General features: G+C 39.2%; 1 protein-coding gene across 10 annotated transcripts in view; it reads left to right on the forward strand.

Annotated features, from left to right (window-relative positions):
- The window catches only part of HERC4 (HECT and RLD domain containing E3 ubiquitin protein ligase 4), a 234185-nt gene that overhangs the window by 91097 nt on the left and 119105 nt on the right, over positions 1-23983 (forward strand). For 3 of the 10 annotated variants that reach the window (XR_012326613.1, XM_073793541.1, XM_073793540.1), the window contains exons 3-4: positions 6105-9504; positions 11304-11608. Coding sequence is in view for 9 of the 10 variants with exons in the window: in XM_073793541.1 (XP_073649642.1) it covers positions 11383-11608 (226 nt within the window). In the remaining variant the exon portion in view is untranslated. Of the gene's footprint in view, positions 1-6104; positions 9521-11303; positions 11609-16405; positions 16498-16601; positions 16735-23983 lie in introns of those variants that run through there. The other 7 variants (XM_073793536.1, XM_073793537.1, XM_073793535.1 and 4 more) reach the window with 7 other exon arrangements.

The raw sequence follows: 23983 nt of genomic DNA on the forward strand, positions 1-23983 counted from the left end.
TGTTTGTCATTTTATGTGGTTAAACTGTATTTAGGTGCTGTGGAGGTGGCAACTATAATTTGTCTTCTAGGAACACTCTGTCCTTCCTAGTCACTGATGCTCAACTGTTCCTTCAGGCTATCAGATCTACACTGAGACAATAAAAATACATTTTTAAACTGTAACGAAAATCTGTCCACAAAAATGTCTGTGTTTTATTTATTTCTAAATGCCAGCTATTATGGCAGTTTATTTCCTTTTTCCAAAAGAAGCATGAGTAACAGTACACATTTTTTAAACATTTGCAATCAATGTGTATAAAAGTTATCTGTATGCTGAAGGCAACCAACAGTTGGTTCTAGAGCACGTAAGGAGTTCTGGGGGGTAGGAGAAAAGGGAAGGGAGTTTAAAAAGCTTTTCTGTCTCTTTACTTCTGTGTCCTCTGTGCTGCTTTCGTAAGATTTTTAATGCTTAATTAAGAAATGTGGGGGGCTTCCCTGGTGGTGCAGTGGTTGAGAGACCGCCTGCGGATGCAGGGGACACAGGTTCGTGCCCCGTTCCGGGAGGGTCCCACATGCCGCGGAGCGGCTGGGCCCGTGAGCCATGGCCGCTGAGCCTGCGCGTCCGGAGCCTGTGCTCCGCAACGGTAGAGGCCACAACAGTGAGAGGCCCGCGTACCAAAATAAAAAAAAAAAAAAAAAAAAAAAGAAATGTGTTGTTGGGAGTCCCCTTGGTGGTCCAGTGGTTAGGACTCTGTGTTTTCACTGCAGGGGGCACGGGTTCTATCCCTGGTTGGGGAACTAAGATCCTGCACGCTGTGAGGAAAAAAAAAAAAAAAAAAAAAAAGATGTCAATTTCTCTTATAAAAAGTGATAATTGAATAAGATGCACAGCAAGTCTGTTTCTTTTATACCATTAGTTTGAAAGTTAGTAATAAAGGATTCAATAGATGAAGATACTCATGCTGTGGTTGACTTCTATGAAAGAAATAGTACTGTTAATTTGACTAAAACCTGTAGTTAAAATTAGTTTTAGTCCTGATTCTATTTGAAGGCTGTGAGGCATGCCACTTAAAAATATACATATGGGGCTTCCCTGGTGGCACAGTGGTTGAGAGTCCGACTGCCGATGTAGGGGACACGGGTTCGTGCCCTGGTCCGGGAAGATCCCACATGCCGCGGAGCGGCTGGGCCCGTGAGCCATGGCCGCTGAGGCTGCGCATCGGGAACCTGTGCTCCGCAACGGGAGAGGCCACGACAGTGAGAGGCCCGCGTACAACAACAACAACAACAAAAAAAAGTATATATATATATATATATATATATATATATATATATATATACACACACATACATACACACACACACATACATATGTACATATATGTGTGTTTGTATATACATATATATACATATGTGTATATATATGTGTGTGTGTGTGTATATATATATATATATAAAAGATCTGGGCTTCCCTGGTGGCGCAGTGGTTAAGAATCTGCCTGCCAATGCAAGGGACACGGGTTTGAGCCCTGCCCCGGGAAGATCCCACATGCCGTGGAGCAACTAAGCCCGTGTGCCACAACTACTGAGCCTGTGCTCTAGAGCCCACAAGCCACAACTACTGAGCCCACGTGCCACAACTACTGAAGCCTGCACGCCTAGAGCCCGTGCTCTGCAACAAGAGAAGCTACCGCAACGAGAAGTCCGCGCACCACAACGAAGAGTAGCCCCCGGCTCACCGCAACTAGAGAAAGCCCAGGCACAGCAACGAAGACCCAACACAACCATAAATAAACAAACAAACAAATAAGATCTCACCCTTTGGCTTGATGCAGGTTATATTGCTGATTCACTTTGGTATGGGACCTGGCACAAGGAACAAGAAAAAGCAAACTTTCCAGATTTCATATTTCTAACAGCTAAATTTGAACTTTTCAACCTCAGATATCTTTATGAGACCCTTTGAAATCAGTAGCAACAAAATAGCTCAACTTGCAACCCAAAGTTTGACTGTTAAGCTCTAGTAGTTGAGATTCTGTCTCTTTATTGCTATTTTAATTGTTTTCTTTAAAAGAAAAACACATAGGGACTTCCCTGGTGGTGCAGTGGTTAAGAATCCGCCTGCCAGTGCAGGGGACATGGGTTCGATTTCTGGTCCGGGAAGATCCCACATGCCGCGGAGCAGGTAAGCCTGTGCGCCACAACTACTGAAGCCCTCGTGCCTAGAGCCCGTGCCCCGCAACAAGAGAAGCCACTGCAATGAGAAGCACGTGCACCGCAAGGAAGAGTAGCCCCTGCTCGCCGCAACTAGAGAAAGCCTGCGCACAGCAACGAAGACGCAACACAGCCAAAAATTAAAAAATAAGTAAATTTATTTTTAAAAAAATAGAGAAGAAAAACACATAGACTTAAAAGATTCATATACGTACAGATCCCACACTTCATACCATATTTCTTTGGTGATGCTCATTATTAATTAGAACTTGCAGAATTCTCATCTTATGATTGCTGTGGGATAAAATTAATTTTAAAGCATAGTTTATCATACAGTTAAGACTTCGTTTTTAAAAACAACTTTTTTTTTCTGCCAACCCTCCCCCCTGCAAAAACAAAACAAAACAACAACAACAAACACCATAGTCATTCTGAGCACTTTCTCTGTTTAGAAACTATAGTAACTGGAATAATCACACTGTAATTTCAAAGGCATGGACACATCCCCACATACTGGTCAATGGCCACATTACATGTGATTTTTTTTCAGGCTTATGCCTGTTTGAATGCCAGCTGAATTCCTGTAATTGGATGGAAAACAAACACAAAGAAATTATAGAGTTATAAAAAGAAAGCATTTAAAAAATATTTCAGGTATTTATAATATGATCATTACTACTGTTTCACGCTGGGATACTGTGAAGGAAATTGGAGTCAGAATGTAAATTTAGAGCAGGAAATGAGATTAGTATAAATGTGAGAATGAAAGTTGAGAAGGATTCTATAATAAATATCCAGAATTATTATTCTTTATGTTGTTAAGTGGCATATATCATAACATGTAATATAATGAATAAAATTGTTTTGCTTGCATCTGTTAAAAAGAGGGGGAAATTTTTTTCTGTGCTTTCTCATTTATGTGGCAGAAGAGAATTCTTTCTCCCATCTCACTCACTTCTGGGCTAGGCCCATACCCTGTAGGATAACAGAAAAAGGACTTTTTATGATGCAGTTCAAAAGGAAGAAAAAAATTGTTACGGGCTGAATTGTGTCCCCTGCCAAATTCATATGCTTAAGTCCCAATCTCCAGTACCTCAGAATATGACTGTATTTGGAGATGGAGGTTTTTTTTTTTTTTTTTTTACGGTACGCGGGCCTTTCGGTGTTGCGGCCTCTCCCGCTGCGGAGCACAGGCTCCGGACGCGCAGGCTCAGCGGCCATGGCTCACGGGCCCAGCCGCTTCGCGGCATGTGGGCTCTTCCTGGACCGGGGCACGAACCCGTGTCCCCTGCATCAGCAGGCGGACTCTCAACCACTGCGCCACCAGGGAAGCCCAGAGATGGAGCTTTAAAGCGGTAATTAAGGTAAAACGAGTGGGCCCCAACCCAGTACACCTGGTGTCTCTATAAGAAGAAGAGACTAGGGCAGAGAGAATGCGCAGAGGGAGGAATGGCCATAGGAACACCCAGCGAGGAGGTAGCCATCTGTACGTCAAGGAAAGAGGCCTCAGAAGAAACCAAACCTGCCAACACCTCGATGTCTGACTTCTAGCCTCCAGAACTGTGAGAAAATCAATTTCTGTTGTTTTAAGCCACCCAGTCTGTGGTATTTTGGTATGGCAGCCATACCAAACTAATACAGAAACACACTCTTGATTTTTCAAACTTAAAAAACAGGCCACTTCATTTTTCCTGGTCAAAACCTGTCCTTCTCCTTCTTCCTTCAGCAGCTATCCTCATCTTGGTAAATGTCCTCAAGTCAGAAAACTACCAGTGGCCCAGCACTCCTCCCATTCTCTGCTCCCCTACAAACCATCCATCACAACTCTGTTAATTCTATTCCCAAAGTATGCTTTAAATCTACCTTCTTTACTTTATCTCCATCACAACCACCTTAGTCCCCACCGCTATTATCTCCCACTTGGATTATTATAAAAGCCTCCTAAATGATTTATCTCTGCCCATGTTCACCCTCCTGTAATTCAGCAATACTGTGCAGTTCAGCAACAAGAGTAATCTTTTTCTTAATAAATATAATCATTGCCCTCCTCTCCTGGCTTAAAACCCCTGAGCAGGGGCTTCCCTGGTGGCGCAGTGGTTGAGAATCTGCCTGCTAATGCAGGGGACACGGGTTTGAGCCCTGGTGTGGGAGAATCCCACATGCCGCGGAGCAACTAGGCCCGTGAGCCACAACTACTGAGCCTGTGCGTCTGGAGCCTGTGCTCCGCAACAAGAGAGGCTGCGATAGTGAGAGGCCCGCACACCGCGATGAAGAGTGGCCCCTGCTCGCCACAACTAGAGAAAGCCCTCACATAGAAATGAAGACCCAACACAGCAAAAAAAAAACAAAAAAAAAACCAAAAAAAAAACCCTGAGCAGTACTTAGAGTAAAACTCCTTAATGTGCTCTTACTGACTGCTTGTCACCAAACATTTCTTGTACCCTTGTGCTCCATCTACACTAATTTTCTTTCAGTTCCTGGAAAATGCCAAGTTCTTTCCTGCCTCAAGGGCTTCGTGTTTCTCCCTCCACCTAGAATATTTTCTCAGCCCTATCTTCACAAGGCTTGATCCTTCTCTTTGGTTTCAGTTTTAATAACAATTCCTCCACTGAGGACTTTACTGTCCATTCTGTTCAAGGACTTACTCTATTATTCTCCATCTCTATCTCTTGTTTGTTTCCTTAGTATTTATTACAATTTGGAATACTTTTATTTGCCTGCCTACTTGTTTTTTCCTCTCTCTACTACTAGAACGGGAAGGCAGCACGGAGTAGGTGTTAAGTAAAGATTTGTTGAAGAATCTTAAAATATCTGACTGCCATGTGTATATTCTAAGGTGAAGCCATAATGCTAGGTCAAAGACCAATGAGAAGGGATGACCATGGGGCCCATAAGACAGGGGATTAAAAGGACAGAATTCTCCAGATGGAGGGACTCACTGAGGGACTGAAGAAAACATGGCCATGCAACCACTTGATTGAAGGCTCCAACCTTGGAAAGCAAGGGTGTGTAAAATAAAATAAAACGGGCTTTTCCTGTTGTCCACTCAAGGTGGAATCTACAATTTGGTGGCAGTAGGTGACAAATTCTTTCGGACAATACCATCCTGTCCTTTCTCCCTTCCTTTTTTTTTTGCCATTCCTCACGGCTTATGAGATCTTAGTTCCCTGACCAAGGATCGAACCTGGGCCCCCAGCAGTGGAAGCACAGAGTCCTAACCACTGAACCGCCAGAGAATTCCCTATCCTGTCCTTTCAAAGTTAACAATAAAAGGATTAACCTTGCCATACATATCATTTCCCCACTGTTGGAACTTATGTTGTTTTTAATTTTTGCTTTTAGAAATAATATAACAATAAACGTCTTTGTTCTCAGTTTTATTTGCCTGCCTTTTTGTTTTTATCTTTCTCACCTACCAGAATTGGGAAAGAGGCACATAGTAGGTGCTTAATAAAGATTTGTTGAATCCACCTTGTATTTCCTTAGGACAGAGTCCAGAAGTGATATAATGTAGGTAAATAGTTCTGTGCAATGTCTCACAATAATTATTGCTATTAATATGAACTATTGTTAAATGAAATTTACTGACTCTTGAAACATATTGCCGAATTTACTTATAAAATGGTTGTAATAATTTACGTTGCCAGCACCATTAATTAATTAATTCAATAAATAATTTTTGAGCACATGCTATAGGCCAGGAACTGTTCAAGATATTAAGGAACAGAGCACTTAGGAAAACAAAGTCCCTGCCTTTATGGAGTTTTCTTTCTAGTGAAAAAGACAAATTTATATATCTACCTATATAATATATATTTATAGATTTTACATAATTATTTTATCTTTTAATTTTTTTATAATTTTTTTTTTAAATTTTTGGCTGCATTGGGTCTTCGTTGCTGTGCACAGGCTTTCTCTAGCTGCGGCGCACAGGCTTTCTCTAGTTGCTTCGTTGTGGTGCGTGGCTTATCTTGTTGCGGAGCATGGGCTCTGGGCACGCAGGCTCAGTAGTTGTGGTGTACGGGCTTAGTTGCTCTGCAGTACGTGGGATCTTCCTGGACCATGGCACGAACCCGTGTCCCCTGCATCGGCAGGCAGACTCTCAACCACTGCCACACCAGGGAAGCCCATGGCGGGCGGATTCTTAACCACTGTGCCACCAGGAAGTCCCAACATAATTATTTTAAATTTATCTATATATAACATATGGAATATAATAAATAAAATATTATACATTTATGTATTATACAATAAATATCAGGTAGTGATAACAGATATAAAAAAAGCAGGATAAGTTATTGAGAGTGAGGGGCTAGTTTTTTTGGTTAGGGTGATCAGGGAAGACTGGGGAGGTGACATGAGCAGAGACTTGAATGAAGGAGGTTAGGTGGGGTACAGCACAAGCAGTATGGCTATATGGAAGGGAGCAGGGGAAAGAGTGGGACAGGATGAATACCTAGTTTAGTGGTCTCTCAACACTCTGAGCTTTTTTTTAAATGAAAATAACACGATAGGTAAAAAATATTTTACTTTTGTTCTAAATAAGAATTATATCATTATTTGTGATATGGAATGCTTTCCCAAAAGTTCTCTTACTACTTGTTAGTTCAGGAGAGATAATGTTAGCAATAATAAAGCTAACATTTACAAAATACTGGCCATGTTCAAGGCACTGTACATGTTACCTTATTAAATCCTCACAACCCAGTGAGGTATGGATTATTAACTTCCCCCGTTTATAGAAATTGTGACTGAGAAGTAATTTTCTGTAAAACAGACCATTAGTAAATGTCTATAGGTGTTTTGGGGAGGATAGAAGGACAGAGGTCTGAGTGGCCTGTAGGCTCAGGCTCTGAGTCCAGACAAACCAGCACCACAGGCCATACTCATCGTCAATTACTCATGCTGCTTTTATACAACAAATTCACATTATCCTAATAAACTTCTGATCCTATACTTGTTTCACTTTTAAGGTAATCACAGGCTATTTTCTGAGATCTTGTATCACAGTTTCATAGATTTATAAGGTTAAAAGGAACATCTAGAAAAGTCTTTTCCACTTTCTACAAGCAAGACCTATATTTAAAAATATTCTAGCGAGAGATGCATCCATGTAGCAGAGATAGCTGTCCACTAATTCATGCTCTCTCTTCTATGGCATAAAGTAGTACCAGCGAACTCAGCAGGGGTTATGTTTCCCAGTCCCCTTGCATCTAGGGGTGTTGTTCTTGCTAACATTATGTGTGCCGATGTGATATGTGGCACCTCCCACACAAAAGTTTTAAGAAGCTCCTGGTGCCCTCATCTCCCCAAGTTCCTGGAAATTAGTTTTGACGCATTAGGAACACCCACTTGGAATGTTAAAAAGGTAAAAAATACACTCTTATTATGTTAACAGTCATATTTTAGTGTTTATTTGTTGCAGCATCTATTACATATCTTAAAGACCCAAATCCCATAACTTCCCCTTTAATAATATATTCGGAGGCATCAAGTCCTGAAGGTTAAAAGACAACAAAAGCCCTACAAGGGCAATGAAGCTATCAAAATAAGAAGTATGTTTCATGGGCAACATCACCACTCCTAGTATTGAAATTATGCTTTCTTTGCTTAAGTACCTTGTTATTTTTATTCTTATTTCTGTAATATACAGAAATAAGGTTGTGGGTTGAATTGGGTTGCCAAGAGATGGTTGAAGTCCCAGCTGCCAGTGCCTGAGAATGTGACCTTATTGGGAAATAGGGTCTTTGCAGATGCAATCCAGTTAAAAAGAGGTCACAATGGATTAGGGTGGGTCTTAATCTAATGACTAGTGTCCTTGTAAGAGGGACATTTGGACACAGAAACACAGGGAAGAACACCATGTGGAGATGGAGGCAGGGATTCGAGTGGTGCATCTACAAGCCAAAGAATGCCAAGGATTGTCAGCAGCCACCAGAAGCTAAGAGAGAAGTATGGAGAAGATTCTCTGAGACCCCAAGAGACAACCAATCCTGCTGCCTCTTTGATTTCAGATTTCTGGCCTCCATAACTGTGAGACAATAAATTTCTGTTGTTTCAAGCCATCCAATTTGTAGTATAGTGTTACGGCAGCCCTAAGAAACTAAAACACACACATATTCTAGCACACACACTTTCCAATCTGAAATATATTTTTCAGTGAGATAAAGAAACATGGCTTACTGTGGAATTCTTTCTAGGTTCTCAACATTCACTCTGAAGTCAAGGTACTAGAAAAGTCTGACGTAAAATTTCAAGAGTGCCTTGTTTCAGGTTTTCCTCCTTGACTGGCCTAGGAAATCCGGAGTTTATTTTTGTGAGGCAGGGACTCTAGCCATATACATTATTTAATTTTCTCTAAATGAAGGAGGCCCTGCGTTATAAGTTTAGCTTCCAGGGAGAGTGCAGAAAGTGATGGCAGCCAACACTTTATCAGGAGCCTGAACTGGTGGTGTTGATATTTAATGCCAGTAGGCTCCATCATTGCTGCAATACATCTGGCATCCTCAGAATAACTCCAGTTGGGGCTAAGGGATAAAATAAAAGACTTCAACAACCTTTATATCCGTATTTGTGATGTTTTATCTGCTACTTCAAATTCTCCTTGGATAAAGGTGGAATAAAATAATAGAAACTGGAACTAATAGGCAAAAAGACAACCTAGCCAAAAAAGGAAGAGATTTTCTTCACTAAAAGGCCCTAGTGCACGCTGAAACGCTGTGACAAGACACACCAAACACCTGCATTTGCCTTGCAAATTCCAACTTCTGTGCTTGGCATTTTTCTCTTAAGGCAAGGCAAATCACCACACTGCGCAGGCGCCCGCGTCGGTGTGCCCTGGGAGGATTCCGGCGCAGGCGCGCGGGCCACGAAGTCGGCGGGCTCGCGCGCGTGCTCCGCGGTTCACTTCCGGCCGACGCCGACCCCTCCCCCTCCCCCCGCGTTGCCTCCTCCCTCTCTCCCTTCTCCTCCCCAGTCTGCCCCAACTCTTCCCCACCCCTAGCGCTCTCCGCCTCGCTCGCCTCCTGCCCTTCCCCTCCCGCTCCATCCGGGTCGCTGACGGCTGGCTCTGGGCTAGAGAGCAGTGGCGGCTGCTTTTCTCTGAGGAACCCGGTAAAGTTTCACAGGAGCCGAGGAGGTGAGCCGCGGAGCAGCTTCACCGACGCCGGAGGAGCTCTGGTGTTCGCAGCCACTGGCTGAAGGAGGAGGGTCCGGGAGCTGGAGACCTGTCTCAGCTGCTGCGCTGCCTCCCTCTTGCGGGAGGCGCCGCCCCCAGCCGCCCTGGGCTTCCCCTGCCTTGAGGGGCCGGGTGAGTCGTTGCCCCGGTGGGTTCGGGGGCGTGTGACGGCGTTAGGGAGGGGGCTGGGCGGATACAGGCCGGCTTGGCGCTGGGTGCTTTCTCAGCGTTTCCTCGGGCGGGGGTGGGGGGACGAGGGCAGTGTCGGGCCCCCTGGCCCGGGGGCTGGAATGTCGCACCTCCCCGGGGAAGGGCCTCCCTGGGACAAGGGCCGCCGAGGTGCCGAGCCTCGTGCGCCGGCCTCTGCGGCTACTGCGAGCGGACGGCTGCAGCAGTTGACTGGTCGGCCCGCGAGGTTGGGTGTGTGCAGATGATTTCTCTCTCCCGGTCCCCGTAAGCTGATCTCAGTGCATATTCAGGGAATGATGGGAATAAACTGCTTCTCTTTCCCCTACCTGTTGCTGGCGAGAGGACGCCTTTCCCATTACCCCTCTTTTTTAAAGAAAAGGATTGTTAAACCTCGTGCGTTAGAATTTGGGGTGTTGTCCTGTCCTCTCCTTAAAAAAAACAAAACAAAAACCGGGAAGACAGTGCAGAACTCTCGGGAACTATCGGGTTCTGATGCCCCAAAAGAATAACATCAAACTTTTCTTAATGGATGGGTCATGGATAGAATGAGACAGCTTCAGCACTTGCTAGCCCGCACTTAGGAAAGTTGGGTTTTGAAACTTCTTAGGTTCTGTGTAAGGAATGTGGGTACCTACACGGGAATAAGGCTGACTTCCTGTAATTGTGTTATTTAGTAACGCGATATATCTAAAAATCTGTGTAGGTTTAGATAAAGTGGACTCTTTGTTATCTGTGTCTATATAAGCGAAGAAATATTCAGTCACTCTACTGGAAAGTTCTACAGATTTCGCCACCAAACTCTCAGTGTCCCAGTCCGCATTTCTATTCTTGAAAAATCGGCAGTGCCGGAGTTATTTGCAGTTTTTTTTTCCATCTTCAAATAATTGTCTTAGGGGTATAGATAGATGTAGATCGGCTTCGGGAGATATTTTTCAGTCATGGTTCCCAGTCGAAATAGAAAATGTTGAATTTTGGGGGACAGTCTTGATCTTTAAACTGCATACTTTTGTATTATAATTAGGTACACTGATTGAGTTTTTAAATTAAATTAGTAGTGAGGTCAGAGTGTTAATATTTTGATTTGTAAAGTATGATCTTTGGAGGTGATTTTCTTAATATCAAAGCTTACCTAGAGAACTGTAATTTTATCTGGGGCCTGTTAGTTGGAAGAGTCTTTTAAGTTGTGGGAAACTTAAAGTTTCCATTATTGGCTTTATTTCTAGTACGGATAAGAACTTCAGTTTTCTGTTAATGTGGAGGTAGGTGTTAGAAAATCTAATTATCCTGTGACTTGAGGGAGATTGCAAGGTTTTATGTTTCTGTAGTTGGCTAAATTTTTCACTGAGTATATATCTGATTTTGGGGGCAGTGGATAGATGTCATATTTCTTGCTCCCACTGAAATTATTCAAAGCAAAAAGGAAAAAAAAGGTTAACTTCATCAGGATACTTAATATTTCAATTTGATTAGTCTATTATAAGGCAACAAAAAGTCAAAACTAGTTAATATTTAGATTTTGCAAAGAATCATGGGGAGTGATGTATTTTTCCTAAACATTTCTGTATGATAATTTTAAAAATATACAACTGATTGGTTTTTGAAATTGAAGGATACTTCTGTAACACATTATAAAGTAAATTTCATGTTTACTACATAGTGATTATTGTAGCCTAGTACTTGAAAGAGCAGTTATACATTATGTTTCCTTTGAAGTCATATTAACTTTTTTTCTATCTTCTCAGACATAGGGATACCTCCAACTTGCCAGTGTTTCAGAAGGGAATGTTTTATTGAAACTGGAAGACCAAAAGAATCACAAACATGTTGTGCTGGGGAAATGCATCTTTTGGACAGCTAGGTTTGGGTGGAATTGATGAAGAAATTGTACTAGAGCCCAGAAAAAGTGACTTTTTTATAAATAAAAAGGTTCGAGATGTAGGATGTGGACTCAGACATACTGTATTTGTTCTGGATGATGGAACGGTATACACATGTGGATGTAATGATCTAGGGCAGCTAGGTCATGAAAAATCGAGAAAGAAACCAGGTAAGTTGAAATTTTTTTTGTTTGCTATTTCTAATAATTATATCATTTAAGTTTGAAATGTCAAACAATTTCTCTAGTCCTAAACCCATGTTTTCTTTTTATCAGGCTTTAAAAGCAAACCAGGCATTAAATAGATCCTTTACAGTTTGCATGCTTCTAAGTACTTTAATTATTTTGTGGTTTCTTTTTTTAACAAGTGCTATTATAAACCCTTATTTTTTTTTTATTCTTTTTTTTTTTTTTTTTTGCGGTACGCGGGCCTCTCACTGTTGTGGCCTCTCCCGTTGCGGAGCACAGGCTCTGGACGCGCAGGCTCAGCGGCCATGGCTCACGGGCCTAGCGGCTCACGGGCCTAGCCGCTCCGCGGCATGTGGGATCTTCGCGGACCGGCTCACAAACCCGCGTCCCCTGCATCGGCAGGCGGACGCTCAACCACTGCGCCACCAGGGAAGCCCTACAAACCCTTATTGTATGAAACTGTGGTTTCAGAACATAATTATGGTGATGTAAAACAATAGCGAAAACCACCCTGCAGTATATAGATCTTCTTTGGTACTAAGTATATTGGTATAGAATATACAGTATGTAGGTCCTCTTTTATCAGTACTGGTCAGCCACCCTGGGCAGATTTTATTTTTTATCTTCTTCTTTTTTTTGGGGGGGGGCAGATTTTATTTTATTTTATATTTATATTTTTATTTTTTGCGGTACGCGAGCCTCTCACTGCTGTGGCCTCTCCCGTTGCGGAGCACAGACTGCGGACGCGCAGGCTCAGCGGCCATGGCTCACGGGCCCAGCCGCTCCGCGGCATGTGGGATCTTCCCGGACCGGGGCACGAACCCGTGTCCCCTGCGTCGGCAGGCGGACTCTCAACCACTGTGCCACCAGGGAAGCCCTGGGCAGATTTTAAATGCATAATTTACTGTGTTGTGTTCCATGTATCAGAAAGGGGGAAAATTAAGATGAAAGCTTTTTACTTTCACTTAGTTGCTGAAAATATAATCCTAAGTATTCTCTTGTTCTTCCTATTATATTTTAAATACATGATTCCATTTAGTTTGAAATATCTTTTATTTCCCTAGTATCTTACTTTCAAGTAATAACACTAGCTATTAAAAGTTTTGTGTCTATGAGATGTCCTGATTATGTAGTAGCCATACGAACCAAATTTAAAATAATTTGTAGGGTAATGAGAATTTTGAGGAATTTGGTCACATTTCATGTTCTGTTTTCCTGGATATACATATTTTAAGGTCAAATATTACCACATTTAGAAAAATTGTTAATGTGAATTTCACTTTCAGTTGTGTTAACTAAAAGTTAATTCTTAAGATGGTAAATTCAGATAAGATTATAGCTGTACTGATTTACAGTTTCTTTTAACTTTAACAATAATGGCACCTCAGTATTTTCTATGGCAGTTATCTTTCTTTACCACGTCATTATTTAAGTGGTTTCTATTGTTAGTCTACTTTTGAGAGGTTAATATAAGTATAATAAGGTATTAAATTAAGGTATGTTTCTCTTTTTTCATACCATCTCACCACCATGCCCAGCCTCACTTTTCTAACTTGTAAATTATGGTATAGTTTTCATCCTTCGTTGACAGGGTTTTAATCTCTTTTCTTCTGCCTTGATTTGTAATTTAATTTTTTTGGATGAATAGTAGTGATGCTTAATACAATAGGTTTAATTATTGTAAAACTCAAGGTAAACGGTAGTTTTCTTGTACTCTACCTCATGAAGAATATTCTATGGAATCTTATCAGATTTTCATAATCTTAGGCATTGAGGTTGTCATGTTGTTAGACATGAATGGTAATTTATTGATATGTATTTGTTATCACTGCTTCAGAGGCAGATGGATCCTTTACCTTTTTTGCTTAGCTTGGAATGCTGCCTCAGGTTGAGATTTTCATGGTATTGGGGCTGTTACTGTTCTTGTACTTAACATGCCCCACAGAAATAACTGAACATATCTCTGTATTGCTTTAGTAATTTCTCAGAGGCCTCAGGGCAAGTAGAAAGTACAAAGCTAGCAAAAAGAAATTGCCAATATAGTTACTGAAATTTACTAAGATTTACATTTTTTAAATGTTATTAAACATCTGTCCTGTGTCCAACACAAGGGTGATAGACACTGTGCACTAATAGTATAATGATTATTATAGTGCCTGGAACAGCTTTTAACCCTATAGGTGAGGTTCTGAGAAACTTAACTAGCCAGAAGAGGCTTCTTTGTGGTCATGCTGACACTGTGATGATTACGTTGTGACATTTATATCACTCTATTGATTCATCGTGGAAGCAATATTTGGCGATATAAAGTTGGGAGGGTGGGTTTACCTAATTTTTGATACCTCTTTAGGATTGCCTTGTTGTCCAGAGTACATCACAGTCTATGGAATAGAAAAATGAAAGGCATAAACTTTGTCTTTGAAAAATTTAGAGCCTGGGTTGGGCATTAAGGCATATGTAAATGAAATAACTAGAGAGAATTGAAATTTGACCTGATGTGGTATGTATTTTGAGACTGGGAAGTTTAAATGATGGGAAATGTCATTGTGGGATAGAATTGAAGAGTTCTGGGAGAAAATGAAGCCTTAAGTTTAATTCAATGATTGGTCACATAAATAGCCAGAAAATAAATCTAGAGCTGAAATAGCTTTATGGAAGAGAATCCTTATCCTGAGAAAAACTTTTTATTGCTAGAAGGCCAGATTCAGTGATGTATTGAAGTGTACCTAGTTAAAGAGGTAGGAAAAAGTAAAAGTTCAAAGGGAGGTAGTTGCTCTGATAGGAGCTTAATCTTTTAACCTCAGTTTTGATTTAAGGGGATTGAGTGGAAAATGTAATAATGTTTTTAACCAAAAGTATTTCTCTTTGGAATAATTCCTTAATGATTTAAATATACTCCTTTTCTAGCCTTTTTTTTTTTAAATTTGTGAGTTTGAGGAATGAATTAGAAGATACAGAGTTCTCATTTAATTGCTTTTGAAGTCTTTGGGTAACAGAATGAGTCTGGTTGAATTTTAGGACCATGTAATAAACAATAGTTCACTTCATCAGAGCTTTAAACTTGTGTCATGAAGAAAGCAAACAGAAAGCTAAGAATTGTTTTCTTATAGAGATTGGCTTTATAAGCATACTGAATATTAAGAAGTAAAAGAGAAAGAGGTCGCCTCATTCATTAAGGATAAGCTATTCTTGAGAGTCATGGTAACGTCTTGGAGGACTCAACCTTACAGTGTAGTAAACAGATTTGACCTATGGCCTGTTGGGAGAAGTTTCCATTCTGGACATTCTAGTAACCACATGGGAAGATTTCACTCATTTCCTTTATTATACCAAGAGTGCAGATTACATCCATGTTCATCTCCGTTCTCTTGTATATGTATAATCCTTGCTTTCACTACTAGCTCTTTCTGAACTATTTCCAGAGAAGTGAACATCTATTTCACTTTCATGTATGTATTTTTCCTTCATAGGAATTTTTTTAAACCTTTTAAAATCTAGAGGCGCTCAGTTTTTTCCTTAATTCGTAGCTAACAGGTAAATAGTATATTTAATCTTCAAAGTGCTAGGTCAGTCCACCTAAATAAAGTGTTAGTTTTATTTTTGTACTTCCAAATTTGCTTCTGGAAATTTTAAGATAACATTTAGAAAGTGTACTTAATAAGATTGTTTACTCACTGTGTATCCACCATAGGTAGAATTTGGTGTCCATGGACCTAAATATATGTTTTACACACCTGTTTCCATTTGTTTTGTGTTAGAAACAGCGCTAAACTATTTTATGTCCATAATTTGAAAATAATGTGATACAGTTTGTTAAAAATGACTGTTTTAATAGCGTTTTATGGTGTACAAAATTCTTTTGAATAGATTATGTATCTTATTTAATCCTCACAACAGTCTTGCTTGTTAGCTAGGGCAGGTGTTATGGTCCCCCTTTTTCAGATGAGGAAACTGAAGTTAAAAGAGCTTAACCACTAGAGTAGTAAATATTAAGAGAACATTCTAAACCCTGTGGTTTTATCTTTATCCCACAAAGTTTTGCCCCTGCCATATTTAGAAGGTAGAGGAATATTTATTCAAGGAGGAAACTAGTTTACATCATTATTTTAATGTAATTCTGAGGGTTTAAAAAACTCTTAAAAATTACTATTTTATGACTAAAGGTATACAATGATGACATCATGTTTTTTTAATCCCTCCCCAGTCCCTTCCCTGTGCATAAATTCAAAGAGAAGCCATTTTAGGAACCGTGTAATAAGGTTGAGAATTCTAGTTTCAGATGTAATATTGTATCACCACTAACTAAAAATTCAAATATATATGTTTTATTCTTGAACTGAAGACTGACTTCATTGCAAAGCCAGTAATAGATAAAGTTTTGAATAGTATGATAAAATTTTTTGTAGCTTGTGCTCAACTCTTCTACTGAAGATAAAAATATTATGAGCATTGATTCTGTTTTTTGTGGCCCAAAATGGTAATTTCTACTGTTGATCATTCCAATAAAAACATTTTGGTCATATAGCAGTAATTTGCTTGCCTTTCTTCTTCATTTTCTGACCTGCTCTCTCTTTTCATAAAACATAAATCTATAAATGAACTCCTTAAAATATAGTTGAAATTTAAAAAGTAATATAGGAAAATAAATGTATAAATATGGGAAATAAAATTGTTCATATAAGAGTGGATTAAAAAATTCAAATAATCCCATATATTCCTTAATGAACCAAAGAAGCTCATTATGTTTTATAACTACTAATTTTCATAATACCTTTTAAGGAAGAGAAGGATGTGGATGATATGAAGACTTGAAAAAATAATTACTTGGTTCAGGAATGGAGGCTTGCTTTGGATGCTTTACTTTGAGAAAGGTTAGTGTCCAAGAATCACAGTGTTGAGGGTAGGGAAAAAAAATCATAATGCAAACAGATGACTACTGTTAGAGAGATGTATAATAATACTTTACTTTGTGTAGGACCCTACATCTGAGGAATTTCAAGAGCATTACACAATAACTCATGGTTCCTTTCAAAATGCTTGTGACACAATTTGCAAGAATTATCCTCATCTTAGGGGATAAATTTACGGAGAAATGGCAGCACAAGTTGGTAAGTAACTTGTCAAAACAGCAGGTGACTGGTGAACAGCTATAAATTGAATCTGAAAATTTAAGTCTACCAGTCTCCTACCTTATTCACTAAATTGTGCTTATGTTTAGAATTATTTACAATAGTATCTTCTATTTGAGGCAGATCAAATACTAATGCACAGATTGTTTTTTTGCCATTCTATTGATGGCCTATTGAAATGAATCATTATTTTACCAAGATGCTTGCATTGTGATACCACTTTGGTATTTCATCATAACCTTGTGTGGTATGAAGAATATTTAAGCAAAGGAACAAAAACTTACTGTGGTAACACACAGTCTTCTTTCCTCTGTTATATATCATATTCTCTATCCCTTTGTTGTCTAATGCTGTGCTGTGCTACTATCCAAGGTCCATAGTAACTGCCAGGCACAACTGATTTGGTGGCTAACATTGGAACTTGGGTTAATTATGTTGTATCAAGTCTGCCATGTATCTCTCTGTAGGATGCATTGGTTTGGTGAATGCTTTATAAAACCATTAACCCACAGAGAAGCAATGATAGTAGTAGATGCCTAATCTGAACAGTCTAACAAATAGAGGCTTCTTTAAATGATTTGGAACCAATGATTTTCTCTTTGTGTTTGGTATGTTAGTGTTCTTTTCTGATTGGAAGTGAGCCACATATGTTCCTTGAAAGAACAGGAGTATGGAAAGTTTCACAGTTTGAGCAGTTACTAAGGATTCTTGTTACAGATGATAGCCAAGATGGTCTAGGTTCTATCACCTTAGTATAAGTACAGTCGTCTCTCAGAATCCGTGGAGGATTGGTTTCAGGAGCCTCGAAGATACCAAAATCCATGGATGCTCAAGTCCCTTATATAAAATGGCATAGTATTTGCATATAACCTACACATATATTTTAAATCATTTCTAGATTACTTATAATACCTAATACAATGTAAATAGCTATAAATACAATGTAAATGATATGTAAATAGCTGCTGGCATGGGAAATTCAAGCTTTGCTTTTTGGAAATCTGGAATTTTTTTTTTTTCCCAAATACAGTTGACCTTTGAACAACATGGGTGTTAGGGGTGCTGATCCCCCATGCAAGTGAAAGGCTCCATACTGCTATCTCTACCTTAAGAACAAAGGGATTGAAAGTGACTCACCCAAGGGCAAGAAGCTGAAACAGTTTGGATAGAATCAGAACTCAAACCCTAGCTTTATTATTCCACATTTTGTGATCTCTGAGCATAAACTTTTCCCTTACACAAAGATCTGTAAAATGAAAATACAGGCTTTATATTTATTGAAGTAAACCGATGTATAAGTAGATCCTTGCAGTTCAAACCCATCTTGTTCAAGGGTCAGCTGTACTTTCCATCCACGTGTTGGTTGAATGCTGAGATGCGGAACTCACGGATAAGGAGGGCCGACTGTATTCTTTGGGTTTCATGTCCCCGATATGTCACGAGTGTAGCACTGTTGTTAAAGCTCATTTCTCACAAACCCCATGTATTTTTTTTCCCTGGTACGCGGGCCTCTCATTGTTGTGGCCTCTCCTATTGCGGAGCACAGGCTCCGGACGCGCAGGCTCAGCGGCCATGGCTCACGGGCCTAGCCGCTCCGCGGCATGTGGGATCTTCCCAGACCGGGGCATGAACCTGTGTCCCCTGCATCGGCAGGCGGACTCTCAACCACTGCGCCACCAGGGAAGCTCCCCCATTATTTTTAAAATCGCTTTGAAGAAATAAATCAAGTCTCACTTCATAGATGTTAAGTTTTCCTAGGCTGTAAGGCATATCATGTACTTGGGATACATATTAAAACTAATAGAGAAAATGTATTCAGCCATTGTTATAGGGTTTCTTTGGACTAGGATTGTGTTAAGTTGGAGAAAAGTGGGAAACATTAATAAAGGATCCGTATTAAAAAGCTCATGGTTTATGTTATTTCAGCTTCTATGGGTTTTTTTTTTCCCTATGCTGATGGAACTTAAAAGGCAATAATTATTTTTATATCTTAATGAATTGTTGTGATTCCTTTACATGCTAGAAAAATCTGTGCTGTGTACAGTTGTATTACTGGAGTTAATTTTGTTAAAAGGGAAATTTCTTGAATTTTGGTGGCTTTCTTTAAACCATAATATTTTATTTATTTACCTGGAATTACTCTTTTTTCTTCAGTTCTAGTATGGCAGAATTTTATTTTAGCTTTTCTTGGCCATAAGGAAAACATTCTATAATTCTTTAGTAATGTGTTTTTCATTTTAAAATACCTTATTTCTTTATTAATGTCTAAGTTTAGTTTCATTTTATTCCTTTGCTGGGTGTCATACTATTCTGAAATAACACATTTTTAGTTTTTCATAGTTTTATTACATATTCTTTTTTAAAAACTTATTTATTTATTTTTAGTTTTGGCTGCGTTGGGTCTTCGTTTCTGCATGCGGGCTTTCTCTAGCTGCGGTGAGTGGGGGGGCTACTCTTCGTTGCAGTGCACGGGCTTCTCGTTGTGGTGGCTTCTCTTGCTGTGGAGCACGGGCTCTAGGCACATGGGCTTCAGTAGTTGTGGCTTGGGGGCTCTAGAGCACAGGCTGAGTACTTGTGGCACACGGGCTTAGTTGCTCCACGGCATGTGAGATCTTCCCAGACCAGGGCTTGAACCCGTGTCCCCTGTGTTGGCAGGTGGATTCTTAACCACTGCGCCACCAGGGAAGTCCCTTATTACATATTCTTGGGAGGGGAATCAGGAAATATAGGGAAAATAAAAATCAACCATAATGCCATCATGCACAGATAAATACTGCCATCATTTGACAGTTTTTCTATACTCATATATGTTTCCGATTATGGACCGGGAATATGTTTTTCTTTCTCAACTTTTTTTTTCAGTAATAATTGAATAAAACTTTAGTAAATATTTCCCCATGGTTTTAAAATACTGTTTAGGGATATTTTAATGATTATTTAACCTTTCATCATTTTTTTAAAAATGTATTTATTTTATTTATATTTGCTGCGTTGGATCTTCGTTGCTGCACCTGGGCTTTCTCTAGTTGCAGCAAGCGGGGGCTGCTCTTCGTTGTGGTGCGCGGGCTTCTCATTGCAGTGGCTTCTCTTGTTGTGGAGCACGGGCTCTAGGCGGGCAGGCTTCAGTAGTTGTGGCGTGTGGGCTCTATAGAGTGCAGGCTCAGTAGTTGTGGCTCGTGGGCTCTAGAGCACTGGCTCAGTAGTTGTGGCACGTGGGCTTTGTTGCTCTGCGACATGTGGGATCTTCCTGGACCAGGGCTCGAACCTGTGTCCCCTGCATTGGCAGGCAGATTCTTAACCACTGCACCACCAGGGAAGTCCCCAAGGAAACAAAGGTTTTGAAGTCACAAGATGCAGTCACATAGAAGTTCTTGATTTCACTAATAGCTGAAATAATTGTAACTATAAGTTGTATATGTGCTGGCATGTAGGCAAGAGCCCCTGGGAAATGTGCCCTGTGAGAGAATGATGTTGCTTCTGTGAAAGAGAAATGAAAGTGAGGAAGGAATAGGGTAAGGCTAAAAGAGACCCTAAGGACCCTTAGGAGTTTCTGAAGACAATTGGAGGAAAGTTTAGGTGCTTTACCTATAAGTTCTAGAATGTAAAAAATAAAACAAACTAGTGAAGACAACAAAAAAGAAACAGACTCAGAGATACAGAGCACAAACTAGTGGTTACAGGTGAGGAGAGGGAAGGAAGGAGGGGCAAAATAGGGGTAGGGAATTAAGAGGCACTACTCTGTATAAAATAAATAAGCTACAAAGATATATTGCGCAGCACAGGGAATATAGCCAATATTTTATAACTATAAATGGAGTATAATCTTTAAAAATTGGGAATCACTATGTTGTACACTTGAAACTTAGATAATACTGTAAATCAACTATACCTCAATTAAAAAACAAAACGTAGTGGAAACAAGATTCAATTAGATGTCAACAGTCAAAGCAAAGGCAGCGTTTACAATAGCAAGAAAAAGACAAAATGACTTAGTCATAACCTAAGAAATGTGTGAGACATAATATGAAGAAGACTTGAAAGCACGTATGAGGGATAGAAAAAACTTGAAAAATTGAAACCACATTTGTGGATGGGAATACTCAACCTACATAGACCTGTCAGTTTCTCTAAAATTAATATCAGTTTAATATGATCCTAATAAAAATAGCAAGTGTTTTTTCTTCCCCCCCCCCAGGAACTTGAGAAATGGATTCTCTAGTTCATATGGAAAAAGTAAACCAATGTAGCCAGGAAAACTCTGAAAAACAAGAGCGAAATATATATATATATATATATATATATATATATATATATATATATAAAAATATATAGTAACATTTTACTTTTAAAGCCTTGGTAGTTAAAACTGCCCCACAAATAGACATATTAAATAAAATAGAATAGAAAGCCCAGACATAAACTAATCAACGGAGAAAAAAATTCAAGTGAGGGATAGTCAATAAATGATCTTGGTATAAGTAGAAGCATCATCTAGGGAATAAAAAAGTTGGATTAATACCTCACGCCATGTATGTATTGGATAAATTTTAAATGAATCACATATTTAAATGTAAAGGTTACAATGATAAATGTGCTCAAAGAAAACATGGACTAATTTCTTAAAAATTATTTTGGAGTCAGGAAATCCTTTCTGAATTGTGAAAAGATGAAGTAAACTGCATGGAAGTAAAAATAATTTTGCTATGTAGAAGTCACTGTAAAAGTCAAAAGACAAATAGGAAATATTTATGAATTTTAATATTTATATTGAAATCAAAATGCAAGTCTCCGAGATATAAAGCACTCCTAGAAATTGATGAGATAAGAAGAAGACAGTAGCAAAATGGGCAAAGGATAGGAAGAGGCACTTCACAGAAAAGGAAGTACAAATGACTTTTAAACAGTGAATACTCTTCAGCCTCATTCATACTAAGAGAAATGCAGACGACTATGTGTATGACTGGGGTACCATCTCTATAGTGAGGCTGTCAGTAAATAAGTGTTCATAGGTTGTTAGTGTAAATTGATAAACCCTTATGAGGGTTATTTTGCCAGCATATATCAGAATTACAAATGCACAAACCCTTTCTCCAAGAAGTCCAAGAGTATAGCCCTTGATTTGATAGCTATGTTTGTACATATACAAAATGAGTGTTGCTGCAACATTGTTTATAATAGCAAATATTAGAAACAATCTTATGACAGTCTGTTGGGAACTGGTCAAATAATTCAGTCAGTGTAATGCTATATAGTTATGAAGAGAATGAAGGAGTTTTTTGCATACTAATATAGAAAGCTCTAAGATTAAGTAAAAAGAGCAAGGTGTAGAACATTGTGTATAAAGCTGTATTTTGGATTAAAAAAAGACAAATATACATTTGTATTTGCTTATAGATATATTAAGAAAAACCCTGGAAGAATATATCCAACTAATAATGGATATATTTATTCTTGGTGCAGAGGTAAGATAAGGGGTGAGAACTAGACTGGTAGAAGACATGGATGATAGACTCAGATTTTTCCGTACATGTATTTAAAAAAAAATGTAGACATATTATCTGTTATTTTTTTTAAAATAAAAGGGTAGGCTCTGGAATTAGAGTGCTTGGATACAAATCCTGGCTCTTTCACTTCTTAACTATGTTATCTTGGGCACATAGCTTAGTCTCTGTGTTAAGTATTCGCTTCTGTAAAATTAGGATAATCATGCCAAGGGTGGTTGTAAGGGATTAAGTGAGATATCACATGAAGTGCAAAGAACAATGCCTAGCATGTGGTAAGTGCTCAATAAATGTTTTCTAAAAAGAAAAAAGCCATTAATGTTAGTGTGAGAATGTAATTTTAGGTAAGCCTTACACTGAAGTGGCTATATGCTGTTTCTGTATGTTCCTTGAGATAGACAATACGTATCCTTTCATTTACAACTGAAATTCAGGCATTTATTCAACAGAGGATGTCTACTTTGTCCTAGACGTTGTGCTAACCATGAAAGTACTTATGTTTAGTCTTCAGTTACCTTGTTGGAGCTCATATTCAAAAATTATACCAAAATTTCCCAAAAATGTATGTTTGTTTTGTTTAGAGGTAATGTTAGAGCAAGATATAAAATAAATTCAATTCCTTTACTGTTAGACTAAAGATATAGTAATAACAGAAAAAACATAGATGCCTTTTTCTTGTGAGAAGCACATAAACGATAGGAGTTAGATTAATCGTTTATTTTCAAAAGTTTATTTACTGAAGAGTACTAATTAGAACATTTCTTGGTCCATTCAGGCTGCTACAACAAAATTACTATAGTTTGGGTGGTTTAAACAACAACCCTGTATTTCTCTCGGTTTTTTTTTTTTTTTTCTCTCGGTTTTTGAGGCTGGGGAATCCAAGATCAAGGTGCTAGCAGATTTGTTACCTAGTGAGAACTTGCTTCTTGGTTCTTAGATGGCCATCTTTTCATTATGTCCTTATATGGTAGAAGGGTGAGGGAGCTGTCTAAGAAAGGGCACTAATCATGAGGGCTTCACCCTTATGACCTAATTACCTCCTAAAGCCCTACCTCCTAATACCATAACATTGGGGGCTAGAATTTCAGCATATGAATTTGGGGGGGGGTGACACAAACATACAGTCTATAACAGAAGGTATAGTTTGTGTACTGATATTTTGAGGAACAGACACTTAAATTCTGCTTATTCATACTTTTAAACCTGCCCCTCCCAAAGTGATAAGCTGACCTTTAAATTTAAATTTTTAAATTTGTAAACTGTTCTAAGAATGTACATGTTGGATATGTTGGATATGGTATGGTAAAGTCATTGTGGCCATAAAGGGAAGAGAGAATGAGGCTTGGAAGTTCATTATGCTCACTGGTTCCAGAGAGAGGAGGTCACTGCATGCCACACAGAGCTGCAGGGGAAGATATCAGGGTAGTCAGGAGGCAGAAAACAAGAGCTCAGGGGAGATTTTAAGGTTGTAGCCTTATTGAGGTTTTCCTGGGAAAGGCAAACTAGGCAGAATAAACAGATTAGGATTGGCTAGTTTGATTAATTCCTCCAGGCTTTGGTCTATAGGGTTGGTTTCTTGTTTCCTGATACCTGGCCCTGGGATGATTTAAGGTAAGGGAGATAAGGGTTTGGTGTGTGAGAGTTAGATAAGGAGATAGTTGGTGGAATGAACTCTGGATTGGTCAATTTGCATATGAAAGGCAGGAGTTGATAGGCAAGTTGTTATC

This window comes from Tursiops truncatus, chromosome 16, assembly GCF_011762595.2.
Source record: "Tursiops truncatus isolate mTurTru1 chromosome 16, mTurTru1.mat.Y, whole genome shotgun sequence".
Classification (NCBI taxonomy): domain Eukaryota; kingdom Metazoa; phylum Chordata; class Mammalia; order Artiodactyla; family Delphinidae; genus Tursiops; species Tursiops truncatus.